Source organism: Myotis nattereri, assembly GCF_964212035.1.
Source record: "Myotis nattereri genome assembly, chromosome: 13".
Lineage (NCBI taxonomy): Eukaryota > Metazoa > Chordata > Mammalia > Chiroptera > Vespertilionidae > Myotis > Myotis nattereri.
Window position 1 is genome coordinate 20,686,318 of NC_138088.1, and position 21,580 is coordinate 20,707,897.

General features: G+C 48.7%; 1 protein-coding gene across 1 annotated transcript in view; it reads right to left on the reverse strand.

The window, feature by feature from the left end:
* Positions 1-2,490: 2,490 nt before the first annotated feature.
* Positions 2,491-21,580, reverse strand: part of HKDC1 (hexokinase domain containing 1) — a gene marked incomplete at both ends in the record, with an annotated part of 37,603 nt that continues 18,513 nt past the window's right edge. The window contains 11 exons of the mRNA XM_081105085.1: positions 2,491-2,638; positions 6,249-6,482; positions 8,710-8,865; positions 11,128-11,311; positions 12,841-12,940; positions 13,131-13,226; positions 15,741-15,860; positions 15,949-16,094; positions 17,263-17,567; positions 18,381-18,614; positions 20,161-20,316. Of these exons, the coding sequence (XP_080961211.1) occupies positions 2,491-2,638; positions 6,249-6,482; positions 8,710-8,865; positions 11,128-11,311; positions 12,841-12,940; positions 13,131-13,226; positions 15,741-15,860; positions 15,949-16,094; positions 17,263-17,567; positions 18,381-18,614; positions 20,161-20,316 (1,879 nt within the window). The remainder of the gene's footprint in view (positions 2,639-6,248; positions 6,483-8,709; positions 8,866-11,127; positions 11,312-12,840; positions 12,941-13,130; positions 13,227-15,740; positions 15,861-15,948; positions 16,095-17,262; positions 17,568-18,380; positions 18,615-20,160; positions 20,317-21,580) is intronic.

Here is a 21,580-nt window from a genome sequence, read left to right on the forward strand (position 1 = left end):
GGTTTTATTATATAGGATTAGTTTCCTGCTAAATCTTGTTATAGAATGCATTAATAAATCAGCACATATATTGCTATATCACTACTTTAATATTCTAATGACTGTAATTCATTACCATTGGCTTCCTTTGTAATCCTATGTATTTTACACATTTAAAAACATTCTGTGAAAAGATCCATAGGTTGCACGATTGTCAAAGGGGTTTATGGTGCATGTGTGTGTGTGTGTGTGTGTGTGTGTGCACAGGTTGAGAGCTCCTGATCTAAAGGACTCAGGACATGGTTAGGAATTCATCTTGTTCCTTTTACCATATTGTATTGTAGATATTTATGTCTTTCCTCCCTTGTTAGCTTTGAGTTCTTACAAAGCAGGAATGATGTCTTATATTTCTTTGAGTCCTTAGTACCTACAACAGGAATTGGCACTCACTGAACCACCATTTATAGAGTATCTACTGTGTGTAAGGCTCAAGTCCCATTGGGTGAGGCAAAAGAATGGAGAATTCAAAGGTGAGCAATAATTCATTCATTCAATCAATCATGTATTCATTTAGAGAACTGTCCAATAGCTACTCAATACCAGCCACTGTGGTTGGCTCTGGGGACAACAGAAAAAAATGAGACCCAAGTCTTCATTCTCATGGAGCACCCATTCAGCTAATGGGAAGAAGAGAACACAAGATTTCTGAAGACAGACAAATGGGAATGAGGTCACTCTTTTTGCAGAGTCATTGGGAAAGTGTCGTTCTTAAATCTATGTTCATCTGCTCTTTCTAGCCAAAGATTCCAGGGAGAAAGTAACCACCGGACTAGAAACATGCTCGTCCCAAGAGGAAAAGTCTGGGGTTCCCCTGGGGATCATTTACCTTGTGTGGTTGTGGTCTTGCTTAGCAAACTTTGAGAAGTTAGTCCTCCATGGCCCCAGGTGTTTCAGGGGCTGCCTGTCCAAAGGCAGCAAGCCGATGTCTGCCCTCGCTGTGGTTCCGGTTCCGTTACGGTTCAAGGATTCTGTGATGCCATCAATTAGTCAGAATGCGCAAGGTTGCCTGGATACCTCGGGGTTTCTTTTTCTTGTAAGAGACCAAGGCTGGGCGACCTCCTCATTTTGCCAAACATGTGCTGAGAGGCCAGGCTGCGAGAGACATGGTGGTACAGCTACCTGACTCTGGGCCAGGTCATCGGTCTAAGCAGATGGCAAGGAGAGACCCCCAGCAGAACTGGGAGCTGGAGGAAGATAACAAGAAGATACCAAGGACAACAGGGCTTGGGGTTCACTAAGACAAAATATGATCAGGTAACACATTTCCCCAGAGAGATCTAACCTTAAAATACAAAAAGATAAATTTAATAAATCCATACAGACTGTCTCCAGAGAGATATAATCTTAAAATACAACGAAGTCCATTTTGATTAATTTAGCACCCACCCACAGCAGTATCGCCATGTATGAAAAAAAAACTTCCCAGAGAACCTCATCTCCCTCATGTGTCGCAGCCCCAGCGGGCCTCTCTCTCCCCAGGGGGCCTCTCTCTCATTCGACTGTGGGATCCTGAGATAAAGTCGCTGGGAGTATTCCTTCAAATGAAATTTGGATAATCTGTTAGAGATATTGCAGCAGATCTTCCATATATTTCCCCCTGTTGGTAAGAAGTTTAGACTAGAGAGATGCTTTCAGCAACTTGTGACTCTGTGCCCCTTATTCCACCAGCAGAGCATGAAGTTACCAAGTAAGCCTCCCAGATGAAATATTAACACCTCGTGCAAAGATTCTTGGGAAATAAATATCTTTTATTAATTTACTGGATTTCATATACCCAATAGTTCTTAAAACAAGTATTAACAATAGCAACACAAACCACATGTAAAATGAAAAACAGGTCCCGCCAATGACACCCTTCCCAGGGATACATGGGTACTGAGAAAATCCTACACGGTGCTGACATCACTCCCTGTGAGCATAAAAAAGGTTCCTACAGGCTCCCTGGCAATCAACCCTCCTTCATCCTGGGCCTGAACTCTAAAGTCTTTGGAGTCAACATGACAAGTTAAGGACAAGTTAGATGAGATCAAGTAGAGGGCTCAGCCTACTACAGCGATGGCCGAAGTATGCCACTGGGAGCTCAGCCAGCCAGGCCACATGGCAGATCATGTATACGCTGTTAAATCCAGCAGCCACAAGACCCAAGCCATAGAGAACTGACAGGCCAGGCCTCAACTGAAAATTTTGCTGAAAGGGGATCTCTCCAGCCACATGCTTTGAGTTTACAAGTTGGCCCATCTTGGACCCAAATATGCCAAACAGAGCTTTCATGTACTCCCCTTGAAAACCAGTAACAAAATGCTAAGAATGCCCGAGAAACTGGGGTTCTCTTTCAGCCATCCCGAAGGCGAAGACAGCCAGAAGCTTGCCTGCTGGTCCCTGATCAAGTCATCGGCCAGAGGAAAGGCTTGTCAGCATCTAAGGCGCGTTGGGCCCCGCCGAGAGGCCGTCCTAGTTCTCCTTCTGTGCCTGCTGCAGCCTCTTGGCCACAGCAGTGATCAGAGCTGCTCCCTTCCCACTCCCATCTTCTGACAGCATGAACGTCACATCACATTTAGGGGCTAGTTCTTTCACCGTTTCCTGCAATATCCAAGAAAAGCTATGAAAAAGAGAAAGAATAGGAACATCATCAGCACTTACATAGGGAATCATCATATTTATAAATTATTTCCATCTAGTTTGTTGCTTTTAGCTTGCTTCTCAAGGATCCAGAACAGCTTACACGGTTTTTTAGATAGCTGCTTTAATATTACCTTTTACTGAGCAACTGCTAATGCCAGAGAATAGTCTAGGAAGGTGTTTCACAGACAGAACATCAAAGTGTAACCAATAGTAGTTAGAAAATAATTATTACTATTGTCACTACATAAATAAGAAACTTGTCCAAATTTGTACAAACTAGTCCATTTATTAAGATTTGGACCAGGCCAGTCTTTTTCCAAATCCCACCTTTTTTGGTTCAAAATTTCCCCCAATTTTTATTTTCAAATTTTTCAAATGTTGAAAGCATAGTTCAGTGAGTACCTCTATACCTTCTGCCTCGTCTCAACCAAGTTAAAATCTTGCCCTGTTTGATCCATCCATTCACCCATCTCTCTTCCCATTAATTTTCCCCCAAAGCTCACAGTCTTAATCACAATACTTGGCCTTTCTATCATTTGAGATATTAAATCCATTTGAATTTACATCCTGGGAGTCAGTTACCAGGCCAGTCTGGGGGATCAAAGTGTGTCTACCAAAGGCCTGGGATGAGGGTTACTGTAATGGTACAGGTGGCAGTCATCTCTGAGGGCCAGCATGCCAGAGAAGGCTCTGAGCCCAACTCTACCACACAGCCAGTGGGTGACTCTGGCCAACCACTGCAGCTCCTTGGGGCTCTGCTGGTTCAGTGGGAGGAGAAGGGAATTTTATCAGAGGCACAGTCAGGGTAATCAGTCCCAAACTTCCCAGGAGATAGGAGAAAATGGCTTGGCAATCACTGCTTAATCAAGTCTTTCCTTCTTTTTCTTTTTTTAAATATACAATTATTCAGTGGTTTTTAGTGTATTCCCAAAGTTGCACAACCATCACCACTGTCTAATCCCAGAACATTTCTGTCATCCTAAAAAGGAAACCCATACCCAACAACAGTTGCTCTCGATTCACACTAACTCCAGCAATCACTAATCTTTCTATCTTTATATATTTGCCTATTCTGAACATTAATATAATGGAATCTGTTATATGTGGCCTTTTGTGTCTGGCTTCTTTCATTTAACATGATGTTTTTCAAGATTTGACAAAGTTGTAGCACGTGTCAGTACTTCATTCCTTTTTATGAGTAGTAGTTCATTGTATGGCTATCCTACATTTTGTTTACCCACCCAGAAGCTGATGGACACTTGGGCTGTTTTCCCCTTTTGGCTAGTATGAATAATAATGCTATGAACATCACTAACAAGTTTGTGTGTGAACACGTTTTCAATTCTCTTGAGTACACCTAGCAATGAAATTGCTGGGTCACATGGTGTAACTCCATGTTGATCCTTTTTAGGAATTGCCAAACTGTTTCCCACCAGCCAGGCATTGGGGCTCCAATTTTGTCACATCCTGATCAACACTTGTTATTGCCACTCTTTTTAATTATGGCCATCCTAAGTGCATGTGAAATGGCAGTTCATGGTTTTGACTTGCATTTTCCTAGTGACTAACGATATTCGGCATCTTTCTGAGTGCTTATCGGCCATTGTAAATCTTCTTGGAGAGATGTCTATTTAAATCCTTTGTTCACTTGTTACTTATCTTTATTGTTGAGTTGTATTAAGTGTTCTTTAGCCCTAGTTGGTTTGGCTCAGTGGATGAAGCATCGGCCTGCAGACTCAAGGGTCCCAGGTTCGATTCCAGTCAAGGGCATGTACCTTGGTTGCAGCACATCCCCAGTGGGGGGTGTGCAGGAGGCAGCTGATCAATGTTTCTCTCTCATCAATGTTTCTAACTATCTATCCCTCTCCCTTCCTCTCTGTAAAAAATCAATAAAATATATATATTTTTAAAAGTGTTCTTTATGCCAAAACCGGTTTGGCTCAGTGGATAGAGCGTCGGCCTGCGGACTGAAAGGTCCCAGGTTCGATTCCGGTCAAGGGCATGTACCTGGGTTGCGGGCACATCCCCGGTAGGAGATGTGCAGGAGGCAGCTGATTGATGTTTCTCTCTCATCGATGTTTCTAACTCTCTATCTCTCTCCCTTCCTCTCTGTAAAAAATCAATAAAATATATTTTAAAAAAAAAAAAAAAGTGTTCTTTATATATCCCAGAGATGAGTCCCTCATCAGATACATGATTTGGAAATATTTTCTTCCATTCTTTGTTTTCACTTCCTATGGCATATAAAATATTTTAATTTTATGGAGTCCAATTTACCTACACTTTCTTTTGTTGCCTATTCTTTTGATGTCATATTTAAAAACATTGCCTAATCCAAGGTCACAAAGATTTACACCTATGTTTTCTTTTAGGAGTTTTATAGTTTCAGATCTTAATTCAGGTCTTTGATCCATTTTGAGTTAATTTTTTACATGGTGTGAGGTCAGATGCCTTTTACTGCTTTTTCTTGCCTTACTGCCCTGGCTAAACTTACCCCTGGTTTTCCCCTTGAGGCCACATGTTTTGGAACTGACTCTTACAAACCTCTCCTTGAATCAAGATTCAACTGAGAGACAGAAATCACACAGCCACCTGAGGCAGCATGAGAAGGTACAGTGCTGAAGGGCAGTGGCAAGAGTGCATCCTTGTCTTGTTGCTGATCTTAAGAGCATCCACTCTTCCTCTCACCAGTAAGTATGATGCCAGCGGTGGACTTTCCCAGATGCTTTTATACCCGGTTGAGGAAGCTCCCTTATTCCTACTTTATTGAGTAATTTTATCCTGAAAAGTGTTAAATTTTACCAAATGCTTTGTCTGTACCTACTGAAATGATCATGTGGTTTGTTCCTTGGTCAAGTCTTGGTTCAAGGGAGAGGCTTGGAGGAACCTCAACAAAAATATGTGACCCAAAGGGAAAACCAAGAAACAATACCAGTCAGTTATTCTGAATAATTAGCATCATAGAAAGGGATAAGGGTCAAGGATTATAATAATAAGTTCATGTATACACTTCAGCATGACTGAAAATCTGTGTAAGCTTATTAATACTTTTCCTCTTCACCAAAACAAAATGTAAAACACGACATGAAATGGAAATTATAACTTTCATCACTGGAAGTTTTGTGATGAGCTATTCCTGCTACAGCCACCGCTTAACTTAATCCTCACAGCAATCCATGAGGCAGGTCTGACTTTTGTCCTCATTTTACAGGGAGTAAGAAACTGGATTCAAACTCATATTGCCTGACAGGGCTCTTAATCCTTCTGCCCACTTATTCTGAGCTAAGAAAATTATAACCAGCTCATAGTAGACAATGCTCTATGTTATATAAAATACTCAGTTCAATGACTCCCCTGTGAGGCCAGTATTTACTGAGCACTTTACCTGTATAACCCATGTAATCTTCATGTAGTTCTAGGAGGTAGAGATGATCACTGCCCGCCTTTTACAGATGAGGAAGCTGGGGTTCAGAGGGGATGGCAAATCCTCCCACACCATACCACAGGGCTCAACCTTGCCTGCCAGATTCAACCAGGTCTACTCCTGACCTCAGCGCCCTCCCACCCCATCCTTCTCAGGCACTCACTGAGGGTGCAGCTTGTACAGGGTGCCGTCCACGCCCACAGTGATCTTCAGGTGCTCCAGCCCCTGGTCTTCCCTCCTCTTCTCCACGATGGCAGCCATGCCTGCGCCACAGAGCTGGGCCGCCCGACGGGACACAGCTCCACACACCTCCTTCACCACGATGCTGTCCTCGCACGTGCTGTCCAAGCCAAGCTGCTGCAGGATCCTCCTCACCTGGAGGAGGGCCAGCCGATCGCTGCAGGAAGAAGAGTGTTATCAAGAGAGAACAACTTAGAAACAATCTCTATGACCATAGAGCAGATTCGACAGGTAAGGGGGGGTGTAGCCAGACAGTAGAAGCCTTTGTAGACCTTAAAATTGAGTTCGCGTGAGAATATCTAATGCTATGAAAAATGTTTATGATGTATTAAGTGAAAACATAAATTATAAAATACTAGCTGCCATATGATCTTGATTTGTTTTTGTTTTTAAATGATGTTTGTCCTTACACACACACACACACACACACACACCCAAAGAGCAGAAGGAAATCTATTCAGATGCTGGAAGGATTGCCAGTAATTCTTATTTTCTTCCTTTTGCTTATGAATAAGCAGTATTTATATAGGAAGGAAAAAAGTGGGGCTTCATTACTACGTATAAAATTCCTTCCATGACCTAGCCCTTCACAGTTTACCTAGTTCTTTCACGTATGTTCCCTTACTCTATCCTCAGAGCCGTCCTTGGGGTTAAGCAGCAGAGCAATTATTTATCTTATAAAGAAGGAAATTGGGTCCAGAGAGGAGCTGCCTGCTTCAGGTCACCCAGCACAAAGAAGTGGGAGAGGAAGCAGAAGCTCAGGCTCTGAGGCTGTAAACCCAGGATGCTTCCCCTCAGGTCACTGTCCCACCCATTCAACATGTGTCGACAGGGTCCACAGTCAGCACAGCAACTGCTATATTCCCACTGGTACTCGATGGTATGATTTCATTTTAACCCATAAAGGTGCTTTTTAAAATGCCTGCAGAAGTGAAAGCATCCAAAGCAGACACGTTATGTGTGGCAGAAGCAAATACTTCTGGAGGCATATAGGTCCTGACAACTTGCTTTGTCCGGAACAACTTTCCTTGTGTTCAAAAAAAGCGAGGCAAAGATCAGTCAATCTGTTTATCTCCTGCACACAAGGGAGCAACTGTTTCCCCCACAAAAGAGGACCCTCTGGTCACCAAAGGCAGACCCCTCCGCCCCCCACAAAAAAGACAGCTGAATGTTTGCTAATCATCACTTCAAAAACACAAAATTGCTGCTGGTGCTGCAGATTCTACCACCCTCTCCTTAAAGAGAACTCCTCTGCATCAGCCCATCGCATTTCCCTCATTAAATGCACTGCTTTTGCACTGCTTTCATTTATAAAGAGTTTGCTTTTCCCCCCAGGATGATTTGTGGCTTGCTGGCACCTGGCCATAAAGACCAGGAGAATTAAATCAAGGAAGTCAAATTGAGAGAAATTCTAAACACAAAGCCTCTGATCACATCCAGGGCTGGTAGGAGAAACAGTGAAACTGCCATGTGTGCATAGCTGGTGGCAGTGGGAATTGGAACTACCTTTTAAAAAAGTGTGTCCAGCCCTAACCGGTTTGGCTCAGTGGATAGAGCGTCGGCCTGCAGACTGAAAGGTCCCAGGTTCGATTCTGGTCAAGGGCATGTACCTTGGTTGCGGGCACATCCCCAGTAGGGAGTGTGCAGGAGGCAGCTGGTCGATGTTTCTCTCTCATCAATGTTTCTAACTCTCTATCCCTCTCCCTTCTTCTCTGTAAAAAATCAATAAAATATATTAAAAAAAAAAAAGAAAAAGTAAAAAAGTGTGTCCAGCCCAGCTAGCGTGGCTCAGTGGTTGAGCATCGACCCAAGAACCAAGAGGTCACTGGTTCGATTTCTGGTCAGGGCACACGCCTGGGTTGTGGGCTCGATCCCCAGTGGGGGGCAAGCAGGAGGCAGTGGACCGATGATGTTTCTCATCGATGTTTCTATCTCTCTATCCTTCTCCCTTCCCCTCTCTCTAAAAATCCATTAAAAAAAAGAAAATATGCTTGCAAACATTCAAGAACTTGAAAGGGAATATAATATGCAAAAAAAAAAACCGCTGTATTTAGTGGTGAGCATGTGGGTGATTTTTTAAAATGACTTTGCTTTCATATTAGGGATATATTTTCTTTTTAGGAACAAAGGAGGGTCATTTCCTGGCCTCAGCTAACTCCTGGGTAACAGTTTAGGAACCCAGAGCCCAGGCAGGCTGCTGGCCCCTCAGCTGTGAGCACGCCCTGGCACTGTGGTCCTGAAGCAGCTGGAGAGAGGGGGCAACCCCTCCTCATCTGGCCTTGCTGTTTCTATTCTTAAATCTCAAACCTGCCCACCCCCAGCATGACAGCAGCACATCCAAGTTAGGGCTCTCACACTGAGCAGTGAACTTGACTGCACGTCACCTTTCAATCTGGGACAGGAACTTGGTTTCAAAGATGCCCCTGGTGCGGAGACGCTCTGAAATCTGCCCCCGGAAGAGGAGACCCTGCTTAGTCAGGTCAATCAGGATCTGCCGCACAATCTCCCCCAGGTACATCCCGCTGGTCATTTTCTCGTATCTGTTTGGGAAAGAGGGATAAGATGAGTGAGAGCAGGAAAACCAGCGGTGATGAATGGTTCCCGAAAGGACACGGATCGGGTGTGGAAGGCAGACCACTGGCCGCCACCAGCTGCCTGGTTTGGAGTGTTTCGGAGTGAGCAGCGGCCAACGGAAATGCAGTGATGTGGGAGAGCCAGGCTTTGGAGCCACGGGGAGCAGGAGCCAGGTCCCAGCTCTGCCACATACCAGAGGCACCTGAGCAAGCACTGAGCCATCATCTATAAAACAGGGACCAAAACACTGACTGCACAGGCTGTCGGGAGGCAAGCCCCGGTGTATAGCAGGTGCTGAGCAGAGCTGGTCCCTGTCCTGTTCCCAAAGCCAACGCCCCTCGTTTGCATGACACATCTGTTCTACTGGAAATGCTCCTTTCTAGTTGAAGGAATCTGTCCCACTAGAGACTCTGCTCCACCAGGTAATACATTTACACTGTCCGCACACACCGGGGTCCTCAAAAGCTGTCACCACCCTGTCCCCTTTCTGCCAGGCTGTGAGCAGCATGAGGGAAGGAGCAAGAGGAGACGTGCCTTGTGACCAGCAGGCACCGCACAGGTGTCTGCACGGGTGTGTGTGACCATCACCAGCCACCGTGACGCCGGCTGGGCTGCCCCTGCCTGCAGGGCTGAATGGGAAGCGGAGAGTGGCCGAGACTTGTGTGTTCTCCTCGCTGATCAGGCCCTAACGCAGTGACGGCGAACCTTTTGAGCTCGGCGTGTCAGCATTTTGAAAAACCCTAACTTAACTCTGGTGCCCTGTCACATATAGAAATTTTTTGATATTTGCAACCATAGTAAAACAAAGACATATTTTTGATATTTATTTTATATATTTAAATGCCATTTAACAAAGAAAAATCAACCAAAAAAATGAGTTTGCGTGTCACCTCTGACACACATGTCATAGGTTCGCCATCACTGCCCTAACGTGCGCCCAAGATGAAACAGACAGATGATGGCAGCAAATTCAAAAGTGCTGCCCCCTTAAGTCCTCATTCCAAAAATGTAAGCCTCCAGTGGATTCAGACACAGAACTAAGTCAGAAGGCCTTGCCCCTTAAGAAGAGCCATGATAGCCGGATGCCCCAGTGTGGGGTTCAGAAATAAATACATTGATCAGATTTTTTCTTTTTTGGAGCAAGTGCCAAGGAAGATGAGGGACCACGGGGCCTCTTCTATGTCGGGCTCTCAGTTCAACAGTTACGAAGGCATCTGTGGCCCAGTCATCCCATTACACGTCCTATCTGCTCAGCTTTTTCACATGGCTGTCACCCATCACAACAAATCTGCATTTCCCTCTTACTTTATATACTAAGACACTGAGTTTAGTTGTGACCTGATAGTAAAACATTTACTCTCTGGTACATCATAGAAAAAGTTTGCCAGCTCCTGTTCTAATGGACAAGCCCAGGTTAACGATCAATTCCTAGCATGATAGCTCTATCCCTAGCTACTCCTTTCTCTCCTTCTCAAGAAGGTATACGACAGTGGTTCTCAACCTTCTGGCCCTTTAAATACAGTTCCTCATGTTGTGGTGACCCCCCGCCCCCACCATAAAATTATTTTTGTTGCTACTTCATAACTGTAATGCTGCTACTGTTATGAATCATAATGTAAATATCTGATATGAAGGATGGTCTTAGGCGACCCCTGTGAAAGGATCATTCAACCGCCAAAGGGGTTGCGACTCACAGGTTGAGAACCGCTGGTATATGAGGATGCAAGCAAAAATGTACTCTACTTTTTTTTAAAGAACCATCCACTGTTTTCAGTAGGGTCAGTAGTTGGATTACACCTCACAGGTGACTGTGACCCACGTTGGGACATGACATCATGTTGAGAACCAGAACTCCCATCCTTCTTGTGGCCACTTCCTCGCCCAGAACAACAGAGGTCAGCAACCTGGCAGCCAGCTCTTAAAATGCTGAATTGGACCTCTCAGAGTCACCAGACCCCTGCTCTGTGACACCTGGCCCACAGACAGCCTCTGCCTCCACTAGCCACCCCCTTTATGATGTCCTATGATAGAAAAAGGCAACCCTTTGTTCTACTTATTGGAAATTTGTCATAATATTTTGCTTTTGTTCAAATAAGACAGCACACTAACATGTAATAGTAGTTGTAATATAATAAGAAAATGGCACACACACCCTCCCCACCCCCCGCCAAGATCTGGTAAAGTGGTATATGCACAACCCGCACACATGTACACATCTGCCTTCTCACCTTTGTTTGCCGGGATTCAGGGACCCCTCATCCACCTCCTTGTCATATTGGGTCCGGATGTCATCTATGCAGCCATTATCTCCAAATCCTCCCCACTCTGTGTTAATGCACATCTTCCCTTCATCCCCTTCCACCACCTCTATGTTCCTCATCTCCTCCATGTAGCACATATTGCTGCCCGTTCCTAGAAGGAATCAGGAAGAGACTTTAGTCTTCAACAGACACCACCAGATCTTAAAGAGGCAGCGGAGCGCAGTAGACAGGACTTTAAGCTTGGAGTCAGACAACTGGATTGGAGTCAAAATCTGAATTGCAGCTTTATACCATTGCTGAGTGACCTTGGACAAGTATCTCATCTTTCAGAGGCCCAACTTCTTCATCTGTGAAAAGGAAACAATGCCTGCCTCATAGATTTGTTATTTTAAAAAAAAAAAAAATGAGATGAGCTTCAGCTGGTGTGGCTCAATGGTTGAGCATTGACTTATGAGCTAGGTCACAGTTTGATTCCAAGTCAGGGCACATGCCCCATTTGCGGGTGCAATCCCCAGTAGGGGGTGTGCGGGAGGCAGCCAATCAATGATTCTCATCACTGATGTTTCTATCTATCTCTCCTCCCTTCTTCTCTGAAATCAATAAAAAATATATTTTTTTAAAAATGAGATGATGTTTGTAAGTTTCCTCCACATGGTAAGTATTCAATCAATGGTGATAGCAGCAGCAGCATCACCTCCATCATCATCCTTGTTAAGCTATAGGCACACAAAGTGAGCCTCCAAGTAGTCACAGAGTTAGCAGTCAGAGCTGGAAAGGACCACGAGGAATCGTCTAGTCTTGGACAAGCAAATGTTTAGCATCTATACGCCACCCTCTTCTCCTTGGCCTTCTCCATGACCTGGCCTAAGAACTATTCTCAACACAACAGTCCAGGCAACTATTATATGGAATTAAGCAAGTCTCACCTCTTTGCTCGCCTAGATAGAGCCCAGCCCCTCCCATAGATGAGGAAATTCATGTTCAGACAGAATAGTAACCTGCCCAAGGTCACAAAGCGGGTGAGAGTTGGGGTGAGATCAAACCCCTTATCTGGCATTGAAGACATCTCACTATATCCCCATCTGCTTGTTCCACCTACTCCTCACCTCCAGGAACCCCAGACAACCAACTGGAACAACTTTCGCAGGTTGTCATTATTTAACCTGTGCCTCTCAGTTGGAATGCCCTTCATCTCCATCTCTACCTGTTCAACTCCCACCTTTTTCCTCACCCTGCTGGAGCCATCCCACCCTAGTCCTTAATCGTCGTCAGACTTCTCCTCCCCTAGGTTTCTTTCCAAATCTTCCCCATCCTGTGAACCCAGACAGCCAGAAAAGGTCAGAGAACATTGGAGCCAGCTTTGGGCCAACAAGATTCAACTGAGGTCTCCTTCCTCCCAGGATAGTCTGCTCCAAGGCCCTAATCTGAAAGTCCCCTTTTTTATATATCATTCTTCTTCAACTGAAAGGACAACTTTGACTTACTACCCTTAATGAAGAAAGATATTAGGTAAACACTTAGGAATTCTAGAATCCCAGCCTTAACTTCATCTCTGCCTTGGACAAAGCCAGCTCCAGAGGCTCTGTATAATGGAGCAATCGCCCCCGCCTCCCTATGTTAAAAAGGATCCTCCAAAGAATCAGATGGGAGTAGGCCAATGGGACATGCCTGACCACCTACCCGCAATCAGGCCAATCTCACAATTAGGATCTTCATAGCCACAGGTCATCATGGTCCCCACTGTGTCATTCACAACTGCAACTATGTCCAGGTCAAACTCCTGCAAAGGAAGCAGCTCTACTGTAGGTGGAATGTGCAAGCCAACTGGACTAGGAGGGGCATATTGAGCCAGAGTAGGGGTGGGTGTGTGTGAGGGAGGTCAGAGTCACAGGGCTGGACGTAGGATGGTAGGCCAAAGGGGTTTGGGGGAAGGGGCTAGGTCAGGCATGAGCCTCAACACCGTATCATACGTTTCTCCTCTTGATGGCTTCCCTGAGCATATCCACCATGTCTTCCCCTTCACAGTCAGTAGCCTTAAAGCCTTTGGTCCACTCAATGAGTATCCCCTGAAAGAAAGGAGGAGAAATTCACTTGAGCAGTAGTTTTCTGGGACCTCAACATCTAATAGGTAGTCCAGTGTGTGTGCTTTTGATTGCTTCCATCTATGCAGCCCTAACACTGGGCCCAGAGGCATTACAAAGTATGATGCGCAAACAGGGTCTACTTCTGAGTGGAGTAATTGCAGTAATTCATATTCATCAGTGACCAACTCGTGTTCCCAGGCCATGACTGCACAGAGCAAAGGCCTGTATCACTTCTAATCTAGCCAAGGACAGATTAAGATGTGATTAATGATAAGGCCACAGACTGTTATGAAAGTATTGTTCCACAGTACAACACTAGAGGCATCCTATCATTCCAAAAAATGGATCTATCACCTTGTACATCAATATAAGAAATGCTATCTATCCTATCTAATAATAGAGAAACATGGTAATTAGCCGTACCTCCGCTACCCTTCCATTGGCTAATCAGCACGATATGCAAATTAACTGCCAACCAAGATGGCGGCCGGCAGCCAGGCAGCTTGAAGCGAACAGGAGGCTTGCTTGCTTCAGTGACGGAGGAAGCCAACTTCCCCGCCTGCCTTGCCGGCCTCTGAGCTTGCAGTTTAAGAAACATTGTTACAAATATAGAAGCTAAACAAAACCCCAGAAACCTGCTTTCAGCGAGCCGGGATCTCAGAGCTGGAGTGAGCAGGACTGCAACAGTGTTACAATTATAGAACCCAAACAAACCAGATACCTGCTTTCAGCAGCCGAGGCCTTAGCGCTGGAGCCAAGCCTCAGATCTAAAGCTGGCCCAGAATAAAAAAAAAAGAAAAAAAGGACAGGTTGGGAGGTTCAGTCACCCGCTAGCCTGAAAACGGCCCTCAGCCCCTCACCCAGACTGGCCAGGCACCCCAGTGGGGACCCCCACCCTGAAGAGGGTGTGACCAGCTGCAAACAGCCATCATCCTCTCATCCAGGCTGGCCAGGCACCCCAGTGGGGACCCCCACCCTGATCCAGGACACCCTTCAGGGCAAACCAGCCAGCCCCCACCCATGCACCAGGCCTCTATCCTATATAGTAAAAGGGTAATATGCCTCCCAGCACCGGAATCAGCGGAGCAGCAAGGCCTCCCAGCACCAGGATCAGCATGACAGGGGGCAGCGACCAAACCCCCTGATCGCCCTGCGGCTCTGTGTGTGACGGGGCAGGGCCACAACCTCCCTATCCACCCTGCTCTGTTCATGACAGGGGAAGGCGCCCCAACCCCCTGATTGGCCCTGCGGCTCTGTGTGTGACAGGGTGCAGCGCCCCAACCCCCTGATCAGCCCTGCTCTGTGTGTGACAGGGTGCGGTGCCCAAACGCCCCTCCCCCCCCCCCCACGGGCCCTGCTCTGTGTGTGACGGGGTAGAGCCATAACCTCCCCATCGGCCCTGCCCTGAGTGTGAGAGTGGCGGCACCCCAACCCCCTGATCAGCCCTGCTCTGTGGGTGATAGAGGGTGGCACCCCAACCCCCTGATCCGCCCTGCTCTGTGTGTGACAGGGGGCGGTGCCCCAACTCCCCTATCGGTCCTACTCTGTGCGTGACAGGGGGGAGCTCCCCAACCCCCTGATGGGCCCTGCTCTGTGCGTGACAGGGGGGAGCTCCTCAACCCCCTGATCGGCCCTGCTCTGTGCATGACAGGGTATGGAGCCCTAACCCCCCTGATGGGCCCTGGTCTGTGCGTGACAGGGGGGAGCTCCTCAACCCCCTGATCGGCCCTGCTCTGTGCATGACAGGGTATGGAGCCCTAACCCCCCCTGATGGGCCCTGCTCTGTGCGTGACAGGGGGCAGCGCCCCAACCCCCTGATCGGCCCTGCTCTGTGAGTGACAGGGGGGAGCTCCTCAACCCCCTGATCGGCCCTGCTCTGTGCGTGACAGGGTACAGAGCCCCAACACCCCTGATTGGCCCTGCTCTGTGCATGACAGGGGGTGGCGCCGCAACCTCCCTATCGACCCTGCCTTGAGTGTGACAGGGGGCGGTGCCCCAACCCCCCAATCGGCCCTACCCTGAGCATGACTAGGGGTGGCATGGCAACCTCCCAATCCGCCCTGCTCTGTGCATGACAGCGGGCAGCGCCCCAACTCCCCAATCGGCCCTGCTCTGAGCCCGACCAGGGGCTGCACCTAGGGATTGGGCCTGCCCACTGCCACCCGGGAGCAGGCCTAAGCCAGCAGGTCGTTATCTCCCGAGGGGTCCCAGACTGCGAGAGGGCACAGGCCAAGCTGAGGGACCCCCCTCCACCCCGAGTGCACAAATTTTTGTGCACCGGGCCTCTAGTATATATATAAAAGCCAAGCAACCGCAATGCCTGAATGACCGGTTGCTTTGACGCACACTGCGGCCCCAACCACCCACAGCCCCTCCCCCCAGCTGCCCTGTCCTAAGGCCCCTAAATAAAATGAACAGAGGTTCCTTGGGATTCCCCTCGTGGAGGAGGCCAGCCCACCCCACGGGGCTGGCTGGGAATCTGGCGGGGCCGCTTACCTTATCGATGCCTGTCTGCCTGCAGGGAAATGAGAATGTGAAGCCCAAAGGCAGCGGGACTCCCTTGAGGCCCATGTAGTCCAAGAAGTCGGAGATGCACTGCACGATGTGGTCAAACAGCTGCAGGGAGAGAGTGGCAGTCACCCAGGCGGGCAGTGACCAGGGGGAAGCTGGCACCCCAGCGCACAGACCCACGGCCGACGCTTACCTCCTCGCCGGTGCCCTGCATGATCTCCAGAGGGATGGCGAAGATCTTGTTGTACATTCGCACTGACCTCCGGCCGCTTCTGATCTTCACCAGGAGGACGCGGAAGTTGGTTCCCCCCAGATCCAGGGCAAGGAAATTTCCTTTCTCTGTGGGGGAGAAAGTGGGGCTCCGTTCCACCAGCATGCACAGAGCAGGGACTCGGGGGAGGCGTGGGGGGATGGAGATGAGGAAAAGGAGCAGCCTCGGAGCCTGCCCCGGGCAGATCCAGAGCACCCGCAGGCACCGGAGCTGTCGGAGGCCAGTCTGCTTTTCCTGCACCTGGGAAAGGTCACAACGGTACTTATGCTCAAGGAGCCTCTGAGGGTGAGTCAGGCCAGGCTGCCCTGAGTGCAATGGCCTCCGGAAGGTGGCTCCATCTGTCTGTGTGGCCTGGAGGAACTGCTCATCACGTGATAGAATGATTCTTCCCACCCCTGCTCTCCCCTTCTCTGGGTTCCCTCACCCCCACCTGGCCGGTTTGGCTCAGTGGATAGAGCATCGGCCTGTGGACTGAAGGGTCCTGGTTTTGATTCCAGTCAAGGGCATGTACCTCGGTTGCAGGCCGGGGTCCCTGGCCGGGTCAGGGCACATGCAGGAAGCAACCAATAGATGTGTCTCTCTCACATTGATGTTTCTCTCGCTCTCTGTCTCTCCCCCTCCCTTCCACTCTCTCTAAAAATCAATGGAAAAATATCATCGGGTGGGAATTAACAACAAAAGAAATCAAGTTCAACTTTCAATACCACCCACTGCCTCTCACTTCTCCAGCATCGCAGAGCATCACAGACTCTGACTCCGCTGTGGAGTGGCTCCTCTCAGCTGAGCACCAAGCACCAGGAGGAGGAGCGGGGCTTGGAAAAGTCAGGGGCAGAGAGTGCTGAGGGGAGAGCAAGAGAGCCACGCCTCGGGAGGGAAGGGAGGCAGAGAAGCCGCGGGAAGGCCAGCCAGCCGACTCCAAGTGTCCAGATGGCAGCTCCCGGGAACAGCATCTGGGTCTTCTGTTTGCCAACAACATGGGGTACACGCCATGTTCTCAGCTACACAGACTCACACGCCCCCTGCGGGAGGCGATCTCTCCACCAGCGTGCACAGAGCAAGGCCGTGGGGTCAACCCGGCAAATAGATGCAGAAGGAGTACTGACCTTCGACCCTGGCCCCCGCCCGCCGTTACAGACATGAACCCAAAGCTCTCCAAATAAAACACCTAACCGGATTGAAGGAGCTCGTGGGAGTTCTGGGTGGCCCTTCGGGAAAGAGAGCTTGTGCACGGCCCACCTGTGCCATCCGGCATCCCGCAGACGTAGCTGGGCAGCATCTTGACGGTGGCCAGCAGGTGGGTGTCCCTCTTCAGCCCATACTCGAGCTCAGCCCGCATCTTGTCCCGCACGCCCACGAGCTGCTCCCGGGTCAGCCGGAACAGAGCCAGCACCTGGTCCACCTGCTTCCGCTGGGCCTGCACGCGGGCGGCCACTGCCGTCACCATGGCTGCCCCCTTGGTGCTGCCACTCTCCGACAGGAAGAAGCGGACGTCACAGTTCGGGACCAGTCTCCTCACCACCTTGTGCAGGCGTTTGGGGTATCTGAAGGCAGGGGTGATGGCAAAATACAGAGCAGTCATACAGCCCGGCCCGGCCAATGGGAACAGGCGCAGGGCAGCATGCGCCAGGTCCTGGGGGCCCTGCTGGGCCAGGGCTCACCCCTTTCATCGCAGGTGGTGTGGGGGCAGGGAGGGATGGGGGGGACCGGGCAGCTGGGGCAGTGGACAGGACACTTGGGAGGCTCGAGGAAGTGGCTATTTTACCACCAATATTTCAACTGGTAGGGCATGTCCATGTATAACATGTTGGCCAAACATCATCGCTGCCCAAAGGGGAAGAGCTTTCTCCAGCTCCTTCCGGGGGTACCCGCCTCTGTTAGCCAGAGAGGCATGTGCACTCCCTCCTTCTGGCAAATTCTCATGTCCACGTGTTTCCTACCAGAATCCTTCACATGAACTTGGCAACCTCTGTCATCTGATTTCCCCCATGTATAACTGGGTGTATTTTTCCAGTCTTCCCACACAGTAGGTATTCAATAGTAACGGACAGATAGATGAATAGATAGATAGAAGAGTGGCCAGATGGCTAAACACAGAAATGGCTGGCCTTGCTAGTCAGGCAATTGGCTTTAGCAGCGTATTTCTTTAAGAGTGACACCCCTTCCCCCCCTCCCCTACCCCCAGACCCAAGCAACCCAGCCATCTAGCCGAATGCAGCCTCTGAATTCAGCCTTTCCCCTGAATTCTCAGAACCAATGGGAGACAGTTGGTTCCAGGGAAGCAGCACAGTTCGAGCACACTGGGACCCCGCTCCAGGGGAGACTCATGCGCGGGGTGTGGCCGCAGCAGCACTCACTGAGGGTGTATCTTGTAGACGGTGCCATCCACGCCCACCGTGGTCCGGAGCCGCACCAGCTTCTTATTCTCCCGGAGGCGAGTCAGGATGGCCGCCAGGGCCGCCGCACAGAGATTGGCCGAGCGGAAGGAGACGATGGTGCAGACGTGCTGGACCGCAATGCAGTCGGCCTCCGAAGGCTCCAGGCCCAGGTTCGTGAGGATCTCTCGCGTGTTGGCAAGGCCTTCTTTATACCTGGCCGGGGACAGGAATGAGAGGACCGCCCTTTTCCCTCCATGGAGAGAACCAGCTTTTTCACCTCTCAGGACCATGAAAAGAAAGAGGCTGGCACACAGTAATCTAATAACAACATCAGAAGGGATCATAGGAGCCACCACTTGTTGAGCACTCACTATGCGCCAGCACTTGTCTAAGGATTTGACAGGTATTAACTCAACGCTCACAACACTCCTGGGGGAATTTTGTCATTACCCGATTGCTCAGAAGAAGGGACTTGAGGCACAGAGAGGGCTAGTAACTTGTCCACTGTCACACAGCTAGTAAGTGCAATGCTTGGGATTTGAACTCAGGCAGTTAAATTAGAGTCTACCCTTTTACCCACCTTGTACTATACTGTGTACTGAGTTTCACCAAAACTCAGTCCCTGCCAAGCTCTGCACAAATACAGACGCTGGGAGTCACACGCCATTTTTTTTTAAATATATATGTTATTGATTTTTTTACAGAGAGGAAGGGAGAGAGATAGAGAGTTAGAAACATCAATGAGAGAGAAACATCGATCAGCTGCCTCCTGCATACCTCCTACTGGGGATGTGCCTGCAACCAAGGTACATGCCCTTGGCCGGAATCGAACCTTGGACCCTTAAGTCCGCAGGCTGATGCTCTATCCACTGAGCCAAACCGGTTAGGGCTACACGCCATTTTGATAAGCTCAGAATCTAAACTGAGTACAAAGCTCAGGGCAATGCCAGGGTTTCTCCGCCGGAGGAACCGGACCATAAGTTGGCTGGGGCCGTGCCCCATTACAGGGACCTGTGTGTGAGGCCTCAGAGCTCCAAAGCCAGCCCTCAGCAGGACCAGGTAGAGAAGGCTCTTGCTATGGCAGGAGTTCATAACTTGGATTCCATGCGTGGGCTTTCATGGGTCTAAGGATGCCCTGATATTATAAGTAAAACTGTGTGCAAATGTGCCTTTTGGGAAGAAAGGGTCCAGAACTTAAATCTGATCCTCAAAGGGGTCTGTGACCCTAAACATTTATCCATCACAGCGTTAGGGGAAGCAGAAGGTAACAAAACATGAGGAGGGTAGACCTCCGTCGGCCGAATCCCAGGCTGATGAACCCACCAGAAGCCACAGCTGAGTCACGACAGGCACTGCTAACCCTCCTCAGCTGTAATCAGGTCTAAAATCGTCCTGGTGAGGCCCCAGCTGGTTTGGCTCAATGGATAGAGCGTCAGCCTGCAGACTGAAGGGTCCCGGGTTCGACTTCAGTCAAGGACACATGCCTGGGTTGCAGGCTCGATCCCCAGTAGGGGGCGTGCGGGAGGCAGCCAATCAATGATTCTCTCTCATCATCAGTATTTCTAACTCTCTCTCCCTCTCCCTTCCTCTCTGAAATCAATAAAAATATATTTTAAAAAAATAAAAATAAATCACCCTGATAAGGAAGAAGACCTGGTCCCTTCCCTTCCTCTGTACCCCTCTCATGAGAAGACCGCCCTGGCCGCCCACCCTGCACAAAGCCTCTGCATCCAGGTGGGAGGGACCCTCCAGAGCTTACTTCTCCATGGCAGCCACGTGCCGTGTTTCAATCTTGCCCTTAGTGTGGAGACTGGAGGACTTCTTGCCGCCAAATAGGAGGCCTGCCTTGGTCATCTTCACCAAGATGAGCCTGACGAGTTCGCCAAGGTACAGGCCGCTGATCATCTTCTCAAACCTACAATTTGGTGAGCAGATCAGTGCCAGGTTGGCTTTGAGGGAATGGAAATTATTTTAAGTGAAAGGGAGAGGGCGAGGATGGTCAACTCCTTGGGCCAGGACTGCTCCGCATCTCCCGGGAAAGGGGTGTGTGCTAGGGAGCAGGTGCATCCAAAGCAGGAATTTACTTTCCAGGTGTGCAGTTCTGTGTTTAAATATTTTCTAGGAGGTACTTTTCACCGGGCTTGTTGGAAAAATGGTTTGATCCCAGGGCCGGGGCTGGGAAAAGACACTATCTTCTTCTGGGCCAGGAGAAAAAAGGTGATGGGAACATGTCAAAGGATGTGGGGACCAGCTTGTAGGGGATTCCACTGGCTAAGTGTGAAAAATTTGAACATCAAAATAAATAATGATAGGAAGAAATTATAACCTATGAAATAAAACAATTCTACGTGTCCATATTGGTCTGACTAGATCAATGGAGGGAATAAGAAAGCTCTTTCTCACAGTGAAATAACAATGAATGAACAGAGGAAATGATGCATTGGAATTCATCCATGGATGCTGAAGCTGGAAAATGAAGGTTTCATGAGAAACAGGATGCTTCCATAATCCCAAACATCCCTTCACCAGACACTCATTCCAGAGGGAATCATGGTAAACATATGGTGGAGAAGCTGTTGCATTTCCCCTTCACCAGGGGGTTCAGGTAGCATCACCGGTAACTGAGCAAACACGCGCCTCCAGATACACAGCACCGGAGAGGACACATGTCCGGTGGGAAGTTCCTGCCAAAAACCCATCACCAGAACCCAATCACAAGGAAACATCAGGCAAACCCAAACTGAGGGACATTCCGTAAAATAAATGGCTTTGTGTGCGTCAAGATCGTGAAACACAGATCCCACAGAAGTGTTCCAGATGGAAGGAGGCTCGCGAGACCCGCCAGAAAACGCAGTGTGCGATCCTTGGCGGGAGCCTGGGCCAGGACCACTTGTTTCTTTTCGATAAAGGACATTAGTGAGCCAGCTGGTGAATTCTGAATCGGTCTGTAAATTAGATATTGAACTTATTACGTGTTGATGCCCTAATTTTGATCATTATACTTAGTTTATGTAAGAGAAGGTACTTGTTTTCAGGCAATACACTCTGACGTCCTGAGGAGTGAAGGGATGTTATGTATGCAACTTAGTCTCAAAGGTTCAGAAAAATAATTTTACACAGACGTGTGTATTTTATATGTATAGAGACATATACACGCAAACACACGGAGAATGTTACTA